This window comes from Callorhinus ursinus, unplaced genomic scaffold (genome assembly GCF_003265705.2).
Source record: "Callorhinus ursinus isolate GAN/ISIS: 27379988/994484 unplaced genomic scaffold, GSC_fseal_2.0 scaffold4, whole genome shotgun sequence".
Taxonomy (NCBI): domain Eukaryota; kingdom Metazoa; phylum Chordata; class Mammalia; order Carnivora; family Otariidae; genus Callorhinus; species Callorhinus ursinus.
This window is the reverse complement of record NW_027397066.1, coordinates 158,997,497-159,012,501: the sequence shown is the minus strand read 5'-3', so window position 1 is coordinate 159,012,501 and position 15,005 is coordinate 158,997,497. Positions and strand designations below refer to the sequence as shown.

The 15,005-nt window shown below is 60.2% G+C and overlaps 1 protein-coding gene across 8 annotated transcripts; it reads left to right on the top strand.

Annotated features, from left to right (window-relative positions):
* The first annotated feature begins 782 nt into the window (after nucleotides 1-782).
* On the top strand, nucleotides 783-13,560 carry PDLIM2 (PDZ and LIM domain 2). 8 transcript variants are annotated; one of them, XM_025873844.2, is made up of 11 exons: nucleotides 785-1,051; nucleotides 1,276-1,400; nucleotides 2,309-2,426; nucleotides 3,126-3,277; nucleotides 5,706-5,775; nucleotides 5,891-6,042; nucleotides 6,197-6,275; nucleotides 9,796-9,878; nucleotides 10,136-10,281; nucleotides 11,799-11,916; nucleotides 12,973-13,560. In XM_025873844.2, the coding sequence occupies exons 3-11, from the start codon at nucleotides 2,334-2,336 to the stop codon at nucleotides 13,148-13,150; spliced, it is 1,071 nt and encodes a 356-aa protein (XP_025729629.1). In that variant the 5' UTR covers nucleotides 785-1,051; nucleotides 1,276-1,400; nucleotides 2,309-2,333; the 3' UTR covers nucleotides 13,151-13,560. The 8 variants fall into 8 exon arrangements, with proteins under 8 accessions (XP_025729637.1, XP_025729629.1, XP_025729630.1 ...); XM_025873845.2 differs by having other exon boundaries at nucleotides 785-1,066; XM_025873848.2 differs by having other exon boundaries at nucleotides 787-1,051; nucleotides 2,332-2,426.
* The last annotated feature ends 1,445 nt before the right edge of the window (nucleotides 13,561-15,005 follow it).

The following is a 15,005-nucleotide window of genomic DNA, read 5'->3' as shown; positions in this document are numbered from 1 at the left end:
AGATGGTTCTGAGCTGGTGCCTGGGGCCTTTCCTTGGCTGCCCTCTCCCTTTCCCTAGAGCCTGGGTTCCAGGTGGTTGGCAGAAGGCTGGGCCTCACGGGCAGCGAGGGCCCGTGGTGATTGCTGGGGCTGGCCCACCCCAGGCAGGGCAGCAGAGAGGGTGAGGGGAGGGAAGCCAGGAATGGAAAAGTATGAGCCCAGGAGAGTGCCCAGCGACCGCCAGCCAGGATTCCCTCCAGCTCCTGGGCCTCGAAGGTCGCACTGAGCCGAGGAGCCTCGCGGGGCATCTCCAGCATCTTGGGGCAGCTCTGCGCAGCCCCAAGAACCCAGCAGCCCGCAGCCAGCGCCCGGGGAGCGCGCGGGCCGTTGGGGAACGGAGCTGAGGAGGGCGCGGGGGAGGCCCCGGCTCGGGATCTGTGGGTGTCGGGGCTGCATCCGCGCCAGCTGCGGAGTCGGAGCCGGGAGTGGGCGGAGGAGGCAGGCGGACCGCAGACAGGCCCAGCAGGCCCTCCCCCGCCCGGGCCTGGGGTGTGTCTGTGGCGGGGGGGGGGAGGGGAGGGGTGGCTCGAGGGCCCCTGTGAAGGCGGGTGGGCGCCGCCGGCCTGGGAGAGCTTCAGGGGGCGACAGCCTCTGCTGTCCGCGCAGTGGGTCTCGCGACCCGTCACCGGAAAGCCTCCCCGGGCCTCCCGGAGCAGTCAGGAGAAGGGCACCTCGGGGAGGACGACCGCAGCCTCTAGGGGGCTCTAGGGAAAGAAACCCCCGCGCACCCCAGCAGGGCGCGGGCCAGGTGGCCGCGCCGGGGCTGGGCTGCGCGGAGGAGGCGGCCTCCCGGGCCAGGGGCGGTGGCAGGGGCGGCCCCGGGATCACATGGGCGGAGGCAGGTCCTGGAGCCCCGGGCGGGCTCTCCCCAGAGTCGGGCAGACGGCGGCAGCGGCGGCGGCGGCGGCGGCGGCGGCGGCGGCGGCAGCGGCGGTGTCTCCTCACCCTCCCTCCTTCCCTTCCCTTCCCTCCCGGGCCTGGCCGCCCAGCCCGACGGGTTAGCGGGAGCCAGGTGAGCGGGAGCCAGGTGAGCGCGCCCACCTGCGCACCGTCCGCACGGCCGGCGACCTTCCCGGCTCCGGGGACCTCGCAGCTCTGCGCGCCCGCGCCCCTTCTGCGCTGCTCTCGGCACCCCGGCTCTTTCCTCCGCCCACGGCCCCAGTCCCTGCAGCCTCGCCTGGAGGCCGGTGTCCCCCGCGTGCTGGGCTTTCCTGATCCCGGGCTCTCCTCCTCCAGCACCCGGCCCGCGGGTACTTTGGCCTCGGAGCGTAGAAGAAGCCAGAACTGGGAGAGTCGGGCGGGCCGACAGGCTGGGCACCTCCCCGCGGCCCGGGGCGCGGAGTCCACCGGCCGGCTCAAAGGTCTGAGAATCCAAAGTCTCTGTGAACCGCCAGCGCCGGCCTGGGGACCTGGGCGACCTGGGCAGGGACAGGAGCGAGGCCTGGGCAAAAGGCGAAGCCAAGGACCAGGGAGAGGGCAGACAGCTCTTCTTGCTTGGGCGCCCTCTCCCCAGGCTCTTAAACACGGGAAGTGGCCCTAGTGTCCTTGATAGATTCCCACAGCACTTGCAGTCTCTGGGCCTCCCCAGGGGCAGCCTCCGGGGTGGGTGCTGGGCAGGGTGGTGGCCCAGGGCTGGCATTACAGCTTCCTGCCTGGGTTGGCTCCTGACTCCATAACTAGAGGCTCAGGAAATCCTACCAGGGCTGGGTCTGCAAGGACACTCCCTTGCCCAGCGGAGGGGGCAGTGGATGGGAGGCCTGTGGCCCCAGCTAGCAGGCAGCATCAGTCAGCTCGCCCTGCTAGCCATTGCCAGGGGGTGGGTGTGCCCAGCTTGGCAGATGAGCCCGTCCTTCTGGCTGGGGCTGTTCAGAGGGCAGCAGGCCCCTGGGGGAGGTGGGAAGCCTAGTCTTGCCTACCTGGACTGCATTGCCAGGGGACAGGCAGGCAGCCCGGAGGCCCCTCTGAAGACCCTGGGCCAGTCCCCACCCAGCCAACAACTTGAACAGTCTGTGGTGGCATCACCCCCTTGTTTGCTGTCACTTCTATTACCAGAGTATTGCCCTCGCCCAGAGTGGGGAGGAAGTACCTTGTGCAGTCAGTTTTGGGGACAGGAAGCAAGCACTGATGGGACTTAGCCTTGCCCCGGGGGGGGGGGGGGGGAAAAGGGGACCACCCCCTCCCCCCCCCCCCCCCCCCCCCCCCCAGCCACTAACTGGCTGCTCTCTGGACCTGTCATCCTCTCTCTTTTGCTTCTTCTACCACCTTACAGGGTCTCCGTCCCTTCTTCCTCAGATATGGCACTGACGGTGGATGTGGTGGGGCCCGGGCCCTGGGGCTTCCGGATCACTGGGGGCAGGGATTTCCACACACCCATCATGGTGACCAAGGTAAGGGCTAGTTCCAGGAGCTAAGGAGGTACCCCCAGAGTTAGGGTCTGCCCTGTCTACTTGGTCTCCATAGGCACCTTTCTTTTTTTATTCTGGAGTCAGAAGGCCTGCTTCTGGGAGTGTTAGTTAGCCTGGGGAGGACAAGGGCCCCATGCCATGGGGTTGTGGGGACCACTTCGGGAACAGACTTCTAGGGAGTGAAAGGGAACTAGGCCAAGCACAGGGCCTGCTCTTTTCTCCTTGGTCACCAACCCTATACCTGCTGGCAGCCACTTGGGGAGGTTACTAGAACAGGAGCCCCAAGTCCTTGGTAGTGTCCTCTTGACCCAGGCCCAGGCCAGGGAGCATTCACGCGGCAGCTACCTGTATTGTGTGCTTTGCAAGGGCAGGGCTCCCGATCCAGGAGTATTTCCAAGCACAGCCCCTGAAATCCTGCCATTTCTTCGGGAGGCTCTGCGAGGGTTCCCGTGCTGGGGTGAGGGGGGTGGTTCCGCTCCAGCTTTGGGAGGGGATTAGCCGATGAGCTGGGCAGACACTGCTGGGCAGGGAGACAAAGGGGGACACGGGCCAGCCTGGTTCAAACCCGCTGCTGTGTTTCTTGGGCAGGACAGAGAGAAACCCCTATCCTCCATCCCTATAGGAATGTCATCGCTGTCTGAGCAGGCGTATCTCAGACCACTTGTTCCTCATCCCCTGCAGGTAACTGAGGGGGGCAAGGCTGAGGCTGCTGACCTCCGGCCTGGCGACATTATCCTGGCCATCAACGGGGAGAGTGCTGAGGGCATGCTTCATGCTGAGGCCCAGAGCAAGATCCGCCATAGCCCCTCACCCCTGAGGCTGCAGCTAGACCGGTAGGCCCCCCGCCTCTGCTGGGCCTGCCAGCATTCTTCTCCCCTCTGCCAGCCTGCTACAGGGTGGCTGACCTCAGCCCCAACCTGGCCTTCCTGGGCCCTTTTGGCTCATGTTTGAGAAGGTCCAGGCTCTGGAGCTGTAGCAGGGTGGGCTGAGGGGTGTCCCTGTGCCTGGCCGGGCATGCAGCCATGGGCAGGGCAGGCTGGCATCAACCACCTGGATGCCCGGGTTTGACTGGTTCCCAAGTGTGCAGGGTACAGGGTGTGGGCATGAAGTGGGTTGAAGAGGGGAAAGGTGTGCCTTAGGCTGGGTCTCCTGGGCCCCTGCCTCCAAGAGGGGATGGCCCTTGTTCAGATCCTGGGGGGGTGGTTTGAGGAGTTTAGGGGCTCACTCCCCATAGAACGCCTCTGTCCCTCCCCCCCCCCCCACCACCACCACATACACACACATTGCCTCTCGGGGCTGTGCAGGTGATGGCAGATTCCCAGGCTTGGGTTTTCAGCCAGGAGGCCTGGGTTGGGGGTGGGGGTGGGAACAGGTGGCTTCCTGGGGTGGGGCATCAAAGTGAGTCACAGGGCAGGAATGCTGGGAGATCCCCCAGCCAGGAGAACCCTCTGGGCGGGCCTTGAACCTGAGTCAGGTATGTCCTGCCTCTCTGCCATCCCCTCCCATCACTGGGCTCTCTCTGGACCCTGGCTCCATGCCCTCTCTTCACCCCCACCATCCCACAGTGCCATAGAAGCTGGCTCCCATGATGCTCGCGTGGCCTTGGCCCCTTTAGTGACTCCCTCATGCCACTCAGGCTCGTGAGTGTTTGCAGGAGTGGGACCCAGAGGAGGAGGGTGGAGAGTACCTCAAGGCATCTGGGAAGGGAACCAAAATCTAAGAGGGACTGCAGAGTGGGGTGGCGGAGGGGCAGGGAGCTGCTCACGCCATCACTTCCTGTAGGCTCCTCTTAGAGGGACCCAGTGCCATCAGGGAGTGGGCCTGACCAAGTCCCTCCAGGTTTCCAGCTCCATGTTGGGCAGGTCAAGACTCACTGCCTCTTCTTTTTGTCTGGGCTGCTCCTAAACCCTCCCAGTCTCCTCTACAGGAGCAACCAGAAACTGGCAGGAAGCAGTGCTCTGGACTGGAGCCAAAGCGCAAGCTCCCTTCACTCTGGCCCCACACCCCTCCTTGGGGAGGCTGAGGCTGGTGTGGTGTGCGGTGACTGCAGTTCTTGTTGACCTCTCTAGAAGTGGCCAGAGATCCAAGAATGGTGTAGTGGGGTTGGGACATGGCAGGCTCTTTCTTCACCCTCAGTTAGTCCCAGCCCTCCAATGGCCTCCTGTTCAAGATTCCAGCGGGAAGGGTCTTGGGGGGGGTCTCCGGGGAGCTAAGGTGGGGGGCACCTCTTTTGCTGGCTACCTTGGTGACTGGTGGGGAGCTGGGCCCACTTGTTGCCTTGACTCTCTAGGTCCTGCAGGATGGCGGGGGGGGGGGGGGGGGGGGGGAGACAGGCTCCACCCTTTGTTTTATGGAGGAGAAGCCTTCAGAAGGGACGGGGAATGACCCTCTCAGAGATATTCCAGCCATTAGCAGCAAAGCTGGTGGGGGACAGCCTCTGGCTGGGCAGAGGAGGGTGCGCAGCGGGCTGGCCACTGTTGGGCTTTAGGAAACTCCTTTTCTCTCTCTGGGCTTCACTTTCTCCGTGTGTGAAAGATAAAGGATTATTTATATGAAATCAGCAATCTCCCCCAGAATCAATCTATAAACTGATGCTTACCAATGACAAAGTCTAGATGAAATGCCCAAAAAAAGAAGAAAAGAGAAAAAAGAAAAAGAAATAAAAAGAGGGGTGCCTGGCTGTCTCAGTTGGTGGAGCATATAAGACTTCATCTCTGGGTCTTGAGTTTGAGCCCCATGTTGAGCATAGAGATTACTTAAAAAAAAAAGAGGGGCGCCTGGGTGGCTCAGTTGGTTAAGTGTCTGACTTTGGCTTAGGTCATGATCTCAGGGTCCTGGGATCGAGCCCCATGTCCGGGCTCCATACTGATCAAGGAGTCTGCTTTTCCCTTTCCCACTGCCCTACCCCCTAGCAGGTGCCCTTTCGTGCTCTCTCTCAAGTAAATAAATGAAAAATCTTAAAAAAAAAAAAAAAGAAAGAGGATACTGTGAGTTTTTAATAAAATTGAATTTATGCAATTATGTCCATTCTTCATATTGATGCTAAACTGTCCATTCCTTTGAGAAATGATGGTGGTTATTAAAAATAGTTGTTTGTTTTGAACTTGGCAAAGTTGAAAGTTGACAACCTGGTGTCCACATTTCTTGAACATTTTACGAGTCTTGAGAATCTGTTGTGGGAACAGCTGAAATCTGCAGCCCCTGTCAGGTGAGCAGGGTTCCGGGACTCCTGTGACCTGCCTCCCTCTGGCCTCTCCTCAGGTCCCAGGCTGCTTCCCCCAGGCAGACCAATGGGGAAAGCTCTGTGGAAGTGCTGGTGACTCGCTTCCAGGTAGGATGGTGCCTCCTGCTGGGAACTCCAGCACCCTGAAGTGAGGGGAGCCCTGAGGGGCAGGGCCGGTAGGCAATGGGGATGGGTGCTCCCTTCCCGGCCCTTCTCTCCGCAGGGCTCCGTGAGGACGCATGCAGACAGCCAGTCCTCCCTGCGGTCTTCCTGCTCCAGCCCCGCGTCCTCCAGCCCCCAGCTGGGCAGCCCCTTCTCTACCCTGCCCCCCAGCAGCCCGCGTGCCCTCCCTGGAGAGGCCGTGGTCAGCCGCAGGTGAGTGCAGGGGGATGGCCACGGGGTCCAGAACAGGCCTCTCAGTCTCAGTAGCTGGGTTTAGGGGAGCCTGAGGGCACCCTCTGTGTCCCTGAGACAGGCTGTGTCCCTGTGTGCCAGGCGTCCCACACACCGTCCATTTCCCGCATTTCAGTTTCCAGAGCCTGGCACACTCCCCGGGACCCACTGCTGCTGACCGCTTCTCCTACGGGGGCCGCCCCGGAAGCCACCAGGTGAGATGACTGGGAGGAGGAGAGAGCCTCCCATCCGGCCAGGGTGCCAGTGGCCCCCGTGGGGCTGCAGAGGGCGGGTCCCCCTGGGGCAGCCAGCACCTCCATCTCCAGCAACAAGCATACCCCTCTCCTGAGCCCGGAGGCCACTGTGTCTGCTGGTGGGCCATGCTTATGTGCCCCAAGCCTGCCTGGCCAGTCCCAGGTGGCCTTCTACCCCCTGTCCTCCCACTTGCTGCCTCCCCCCTCCTGCTAGCGTCCTCCCTTCCTGAGTGTTTCTCTTGGGCCAGGGCTGAAATAGTTTTGCTGCTGTTGTTGGGATGGTTCCCTTTGGTTCTGGCTGCATCTCCTGAACACATTCCTCCCCATTCCAAGCCCCGTGCCCGCCCCCAACTCCCATCACCCCATCCTCCTTCCTCCTCCTCTGACTCAGCCCAGAGAACCACCAGTGGGACTGTGGTTCTGCCGCAAGTTGCACTTGGCTTACTTTCTGTCTGCCCTCCTCCCTGCCCTTCCACCCTGGACAACCTTCCACACCGCTGCGCCCCCCGCGCCCCCCCCCCCCCCCCCGTCCCCCCGGTGAATTAGTGACAGCGCCCCCCCCCTTGGTGGTATTTCTCCTCTCTAAGGGCAGGAGTGAGGAAGTGAGGGAGTAAGGCCGCCAACAGTCCTGGGCCACAGCTGCTGGGAGCAGAGTTGGGGGGGCATGTCCAGCCTTTGGGGTGAAGGGGATGAGGCCCAGCTGCTGGACTCCTACCTCCGGTTGATTTTGCATTCCAGAAAGCGGAGCCTTTAGAGATGGCTGGGGGAGGGCATTAGAAACTGGGGGCTCTGGGGAAAGAAGGAGAGGGCTCCTGTGGGGGCTGCACGGTAGGGGTTCACCAGTGACTCCTTGTGGGCCCACTCAGTGGCCTGCCGGGCAATGTAGGCGAAGAGATGCATTCGATAAGACCCCCGTCTTTAAAGAATTTAAAGTGTCGTTGGGGAGATAAGACAAGCAGTTTGGGAACAATTAAGAGCTAAACAGTGTGGTCTTAATTATGAAAGCAGGAGGCATTCTGGGAGGGGAAAGATGAGTGTGGGCTGGGTGGCCTGAGAAGGCTTTGTCAGGAATTTTGCTGGACGTCCAAGGTAGGACCGGGTAGGGTTTAGATTAGAGATTGATAAGCCAGGGAGATGGGAAAGCAGTGTACAGGCAAGACCTGGCATGTTTGGGCCTGGGTGGGGGTGGGGAGGGGCTTCTCTGGGAGATCTTTGGGCTGAGACCAGCTGGGAGTGCGCTTGGCCCAGGGCATGGCTGGAGAGGGTCCATCCGTCTTGGCCTTCTTCCTTGTGGTTCCCAAACTTGGGCAAAGGGGAGATGCTGGTGGTACAGGGAGTGGCTCCCAAGCCAGCAGCAACACCTCGGAACCTGTTAGAAATGCTCATTCTCAGGTCCCAGCCTGGACTTACTGAATCAGAGGCAGGGGTGAGGGTGTGGAGCAAGGGCACCAATCTGTGTTTTAAGGAGCCCTTGGGGACATGATGCAAAGATCTGAGGACCCCCCATGTAGTGTAAACAGGAGCCCTGGGCTGGGTGGCAGGGAGACTTGGGGTAGTCCCACCTCTACCATCTAACCTTGGATAAGCCCCTCTTTCTCTCTCTGGACCTCCCAGTCAGTCCCCATGCTCCGAGTTCCCTTCTTTGGCCTGAGGACCGTGGTTATTCCTTCAACAAACTTCTGCTGAGCAGTTGCTTTGTGTCAGGCACCCTTCTAGTCTCTGGGGATGCATTGGTGGATAAACAGAAATTCCTAACCCAGTGAGACTTGCATTCTGGTCTATGAATGAGGCTGTGGTCAGATGGTGTGGGAATCACTGGATCCCACACCTCCCTCTTGGGAGCCACTGTATACTTTTAGCACCTTAAAGGTTCTAAGAAGTCCCATGAGAAATATATTTAATTTTATTAATTTCCTAAACTTATTTAACTATAGAATTTCTCCTGGCATCCCCCCCCCCCAACACACACACCTGCCACACACTTATTAACATCCCTGTGTTCACCAGAACACAGTTTGAGAGGTGTTGGCTACAGATGAGCTCTTGGTGGGCAGGTGAGCTGCTTCTCTGGACTTGGGGATGAAAGGTTTCTTCTGTGAGGGCAGGTGTCCCTAGCTGACTGGGAGGGAGGGAGGAGAAAGGCAGAGCTGCTCCCAGGGAGGGAGTTGGGCTCCTCTCCACCAGGGCACGGTGGTCTGGCAGGAGGAAGGGGGTTAGAGGTGGCTGTAGATGAGGTGCCCCCATCCCAGTCTGCTGTGGCCGTGGCCTTGCTACCGGCTCCTGAGCTGCAGGCACAGGACCCCACCAGCCTTTATGGGGCCCTTCTGGAAACTGGAAGCTGCCACCTCTGGGTAGGCGCACGCCTCGGTGAGCAGATGTGAAGTGAAGACAGCACCCCTCCCTCTGGCTGGCATGAGGACTTGGCTTGCAAAGAGAGCCTGGGTGGATTTGGGCCGCCCTCCCCGCTAGTCACTGCCCTGTTCCGGGCACAGCCCGGCCGCTGACGGCGCGAGGGCCGTGGTTCTTGAGTACCTGGTGCTGACAGCCCTTCCTGAGGAAGGTGTCTTACTGTCTGACAGTGGACCACATGGCACCAAGAGCAAGAGGGATGTAGACTGGTGGAAGAAGAGTGAGGGTCGAGGGCTGTCTTCTCAAAACCCTCAAGTTTCTGTTTTATCATTTAACCCCATACTTCGTCCCTGACTTTGACTCTTAAAATTGAGGGACTTTGGCCTTCCGGGGAACCGTGCCCTCAGCCTGGTGCACTGTGGCCTGTCTGGTTGTCTCTGAGGTATCCTTTCCGTGGGGGCTGGCAAGGGAGAGGAGGCCGGGTAGGAGGGGTGGGTGCAGAGGTGCAGGCCAGAAGGTGGAGCAACAGTGAGGTTGAAGTCGAGATTTCCACATAGACAGCAAGTGTAGGGAGCCCAAGATGGACAGTGCGTGCCTGGAGAGGGGGCGCTGCTGCTGGGCCGTGGGTCCAAAATGGGCCTGGCCCCCCTCAAGCCTCCCTGGGGCAGAACCAGACCTCCAGGGCAGCCAGGAGACCTGGGCCCTCTCAGGAGAGGAAGTGTGTGTAGGAGAGAGGTCCCTCGTACAGCCCCAGCCCTGAGCCTGAGAGGGGTCTTGGGCCCTTCACTCCATCCCTTGTGCTTCCTTCTCCTCACTGCGAAAGGATCTGCTTACTTCCTCTCTGCCCTTCTGCCCCTTGCCCAATCTCCTTGCAGAACCATTAACACTTCCATAATGGGGGCTGGCCACTCTCCCCTTCTGGGACTGAGCAGGAGCAGTCCCTGGTACCCTGCGGGCAGGGCTGGGGTGGTGGCCCCCTCCACCCTGCCCAGGGCCTGCTGGTCAGCGGGAGCTGGGAGCCCTCTGGTGTTGGGCCTGGGGAACAGCCGGGCTTGGCTCGGCGGCCCAGACGGCTGTGCAGGCCACAGGCTCGAGCCGCTGACTCCTCCCCTGGTGCCTCTCTGTCCCGCAGGCCAGCCTCACCCGCGCCGGGGACTCGGCTGTGCTGGTGCTGCCGCCTTCCCCGGGTCCGCGTTCCTCCAGCCCCAGGCTCAGGTAGCAGTGGGCCCTGGAGGGTGGGGTGGAATCCTGGAAGGCCTGGGAGGGTAGGAGACAGACAGGCTTTCCAGAGAGGAGGAAGGGGGGCAGCGGGGAGTGGGGGAGGGTCCCGGCTGCTTTAAGCCCAGTTGGCTCTCCTCTGAATCCCGCCCCCCCCCAGAATCCTTTCCCCTAGGGCACTCTTTCCCTGCGCCCGTGCTGGTCCTCATACCCAGGAAGGGACCCTCACTCCTGGCTGCCTCCTGTCCCCGCAGTGTGGACTCAGAAGGGGGAAGCCGCCTTCTGGAAGAGGACTCAGAAGTCTACAAGATGCTGCAGGAGAATCGTGAGGCACGGGTCGCCCCCCGGCAGTCCAGCTCCTTTCGGCTCTTGCAGGAAGCCCTGGAGGCTGAGGAGAGAGGTGAGCCCCTGGGGGGTTTGAGTGTAGGAAGTAGGTTCTGGCAGGACACCCCTGACTGGACGTGATATTGAACTGGTATTTCTTAAGTGCTCATCACAGGAGTAGGCACCAAGGGGAAGTCCCTGCACTAAAGGAGCTTTCAATCTAGTAGGAGTTACAGGGGTGCACCCAGAGGTGCTGGCTGGGATCAGGAAAGTGTCAAGGGAATGATAAAGGTGGGGGTAGGGCCCGTGGGTGCTGGGTTCCCAGGGAGGGCTTCATGGAGGAAGATGAATTTGACTTGACCCTTGAAGAAAGATCAAGACTTTAACAAACGGCCTTAAGATGGCGGCAGGGAGTTGAGCCTCAGAGAGGGCAGGGCACTGGGGAGGGGGGTGGGGGGGGGGATGGTGGCAGGGAGCGCCGTGGCCTGCAGGGGGGGGGGGGGGGGGGGGGCTTTGTTGTGGGAGCAAGAGAGTAGCGGGGCCTGGTCTTGGAGGTTGAGTCCTGGCTGTGGGGTCTCATGTGCCAGGCAGAGGAGCGCCCTAACCCAGGAGGGCCTGTTAAATAGTGCCAGGCCGATGCTGGAGTGAGCAAGAAGAGAGATACGGGCCCTCGCCAGCCATTCAGTTGTTCATTCGACAGACATTTCCTGTGCTTGTCTGATGGGCCAGTGGTGTGCCGAGTGTGGGGGCTGAGGGCAGTCGGGCACCTGTCGGCCCTTGAGGAACTGTTGATCAGGGCGGACAGGCCTGAACAGCTGCCGAGGTGGTGGTCGGGGTGCAGTGGTGCTGTGTGTGTGTGTTGGGGGGCACTGCCTAGTGCAGGGGAGGGACGAGGAGGCCTGGCCTGGCAGTGGTCTCAGGGAGGCAGACGATGGGACAGGCGGGAGCACTGGGTCCACAGCCTCACCAGTACAACCTGGTGGCTGGTTTCAACTCTGACATTAGCTCCTGGGTGTTCACTGGGGTCAGGGGGCAGGGAGCAAATCCTGACCCCGAGGCCTTGGTGGGCCCCCCGGACAGGGCCCAGGGAGAGGCGGTGGGGTGGGGGGAGCGCAGATAGCCTGTGACTTCACCGCTGGAGTCTTGGAGTCCTTGGCTGCCAACAGGGACCATACCCGCCCAGTAACATCGGTGTCGTTCCGAGGCTCACATGCAACAGTGCCCATAAAAGCCCTTTGAAAACTGTGTAAAGGTATTGTGGGGCTGCTATTATCTATGATTATCATCTTTTAATTAATATCATCTTGACCGGATCACGAGGGGAAACGCCTGCTTGGTGGGGTATGTAGACACAGCACAGACACTCCTTGGTTGCCATAGCCTGGGCTAACGGCCTCGGCCAAGGAGCGGCCACCATCACTCCCTTCGTCCGTTACCTACCTGCCTCACACCCAGTGTCCCCTTAGAGGTCCTGTGTAAGTGTGCCTTTCAGGAGTCTCCTCAGAGCTGTGCCGGAGGAGTGAGCATGGCCTGCCCGGCTGCCGCCACCGGGCCACGCGCTCCAATGTGTCTGTCTGCCCCCACCCCTCCCAGGTGGCACGCCTGCCTTCCTGCCCAGTCAGCTGAGCCCCCAGTCCTCCCTGCCCACCTCCGGGGCCCCGGCCACCCCACCCAAGCTCCACACGTGTGAGAGGTGCAACACCAGCATTGTGTGAGTGTGGGCAGCCTGGGAGGCAGGCACGCCCCCCCCCCCCCCCCCCCCCCCCCCCGACAGGGCGACTGGGGGGAGGCCAGGGCCGGGGGTGGGGGGGTGACCTCAGGAGGGCTCTGCCGAGAGCAACCAGTTAGGGCCCCTGGAGGGAGGCCTTGCCACGGTGCACCTGTGGGAGGGGGTGATGTGCGTTATTTTCAGGCTTCTCACAGTGCCCTGCTGGCTTCTTCCCGCTGCATCTCCTCCTTCCTGATTCCTTTCGCCCTCCTCCTCGGAGGAAGAAACGCTACTGTGTCTGATTTCTCTCCAGTAATCTCAAAGCCTCTGGAGATCTGCCTCTAGATGAGGGGCCCTCTCCTGGAAAATGTTGCTCCCCCTGCCACCTCCTTTGGAAAGGGATGGATTTTCCAGAAGTAGATTCATTTTTCTCCGTGGGTGGCATTATAATGCAGCCCTATTCTCCGGCAAATTGCTGAAAGCCCACTCCCCCTGCCTTAAATGTCTTGCGCGCAGTGCTAACGGTCAGATGACTCACTTTAGGCAAATCCCTTAGCCTCTGCGGGCTCTGGTGTCTGGTATCGCCTGCAGAATGGGGTACTACCCGCGCCTGCTGGGCAGATGTGCATGGGGTGGTTCTCAAAGAGCAGCTGCGGAGCTCCCCGGGACTCATCAGAGGGATTGCTGGCCCACACCCCAGAGCTTCCATTTTTCCAACTTGTCCCCAGGGAATGCGATGCTGTGCGTCCTTGTACCTGGGACCACTGCTCTATTAACAACCCAGAAAATTCAGGATGGAGTTTAACTGCCTTCGTGTAAAGGAGAAAAAAAAAAATTTTTTTTAAATTAGAGGTCCTGGGGGTGTGGGTTGGGGGGTTATTGAAGCGAAAGCCCTGAAGGAAGACTCGGGGAGTCAGGGTCTGAAATTTGGGGAGCTTCCCTGAATCGGGGCTGGGAGCTAGGCTCCCTGGGAATGAGACGGGCCGCGGTCCTGCCTGTCGGCCCGCCTCCACCCAGCCCCCAGGCTAACGGCTCTGCCCTCTCCATCGCCCCCTGCAGGAACCACGCTGTACGCATCCAGGAGGGGCGCTACCGCCACCCGGGCTGCTACACCTGCGCAGACTGCGGCCTGAACCTGAAGATGCGCGGGCACTTCTGGGTGGGGGACGAGCTGTACTGTGAGAAGCATGCCCGCCGGCGCTACTCCGCAGCCCCCACCCTCAGCTCCCAGGCCTGAGCACCTGGCTGTGCTCGTAGCCCGCCCTTGACTCTGTGGACACCTCTGTGCCAGGGCCATGCCAACAGCAAGTTGGCATGGAAGGGTAGTGGTGGGTGGTGGTGGGTGGTGGGGCCCCTTCCTCCGCGCTAGGCGCGGCCAGGTCCTGGGACCTGTCCTGGGCTGTGCATGAGGACGGCCTCACCATCCCAGGCCTGTGCTAGATACTCTCACTTCCCCCTGCAGGACAGGCCGTGCACCAAAGTCCTCGTGGGCACCGCATTGGATATCTTTGTGCAACAGGGGTTGAGGAGGTTGGGACACAGAGAGAAATATGTAGAACGAGAGGGGTGGTCATAGGCTAAAGGTACTCACTCTGTAAAGTTTTCAACATATGAGCTCTATAAATGTATATACATGGACAAAACAAAGCAGATCTTTCCTCTCCTTCCCTGCCCCGGCCCCTGGGGATGAGCTTTTCTCTACCACTGCGTAGAAAGTCTTTATTGACATTTTTTTTCCCCCTTTATTTCCCCCCTCCCACAAACCCCTACTGAAGAGGCTTGTTTCTTTTAGTGGAAGGTTGTGCTCTTTCTGGACACCCTCCCCTCTTTTTTAAAAAAAAAATTTATTTTTAAGTAGTCTCTACATCTGATGTGGGGCTGGAACTTACAACCCCAAGATTAAGAGTTGCATGCTCCACTAATTGAGTCAGCCAGGCGCCCCTCCTGGACCCTATTATTTATTTATTTTAAAGATTTTATTTATTTATGGGAACCCGTGTGCCTCAGTCGTTAAGCGTCTGCCTTCGGCTCACGTCATGATCCCGGGATCCTGGGATCGAGTCCCGCATCGGGCTCCCTGCTCAGCGGGGAGCCTGCTTCTCCCTCTCCCACTCCCCCTGCTGTGTTCCTGCTCTTGTTGTCTCTCTCTCTCTCTCTCTCTGTCAAATAAATAGATTTATTTATTTATTTTGAGAGAGATAGAGAGAGAGAGCACAAACACTCGCCGACGTGGATGAGCACAGGGAGGGTCAGAGGCAGAGAGAGAAGCAGGCTCCCCACTGAGCAGGGAGCCTGATGGGGTACTCTATGTGGGGCTCGGTCCCAGGACCCCGAGATCATGACCTGAGCTGAAGGCAAGCACTTAACCAATGGAGCTACCCAGGCGCCCCACCTCCTGGACCCTTTTATAAAGATGCCAGTTTTACTGGGATAACCCCTGGCTCTTTAGAGCATGAGTTTCTCCCTGGGAGCGGGGAGAGGCAGAGGGGTGCTGGAGGGTGGGCAGCAGAGAAACAGGAAGCAGGCCCAGATGTCCATTCTGTCCAGGCCCGCCCAGCTCAGGGAGACAGACTTGTGCTCCCCTGGCACTGGCTGGGCTGGCACTCTGCTCCTTGCTCTACTTGGGGATGATTGCTGCCAGCCCAGCTGACCTACCCAGATGAGCCGGTAGGCAGGAGAGGGGGCAACATCTAGAGTACGTCCTGCACTTGGCCAAGGCTGTCTGCACCCATCTGAGAAAGAGAATCACCAGAAAGAACCTTGGACAGGCTGCAGGTTAGCCTTGCCTGGGAAGGACGTGCCAGTGGAGCCCCCCACCCTGACAGACCACCACCCACCAAGGGCCTCACCTCCAAGCCAGGGTTTTCTGTGTGCCCCTTCCCTGGGAGACCCTCCTGGTTCACTGCTAGTTGATTTGAAAACCAAAAACAAAACCAAAAAGGATGGGTGACCAGTGCTAGGCGTGTCTGCCCTCAGGTATGTTGGAGTTGAGGCAGGGGGCAGGTCCCCTACCAGATTTAGGGCTTGATTCACCCACCACCCCCAGTCCTAATCCCAGAGGACATTTCAGAAAGGTGCATGGGTGCTGCTGG

Excerpts from the sequence above, each read along its gene's own strand:
- PDLIM2 (XM_025873850.2), top strand. The coding sequence starts at position 2,334 with ATGGCACTGACGGTGGATGTGGTGGGGCCCGGGCCCTGGGGCTTCCGG. Across the intron at positions 5,776-5,890 it reads TGCTGGTGACTCGCTTCCAG|GGCTCCGTGAGGACGCATGC; the intron begins GTAGGATGGTGC and ends TTCTCTCCGCAG. Across the intron at positions 10,282-11,798 it reads CCTGGAGGCTGAGGAGAGAG|GTGGCACGCCTGCCTTCCTG; the intron begins GTGAGCCCCTGG and ends CACCCCTCCCAG.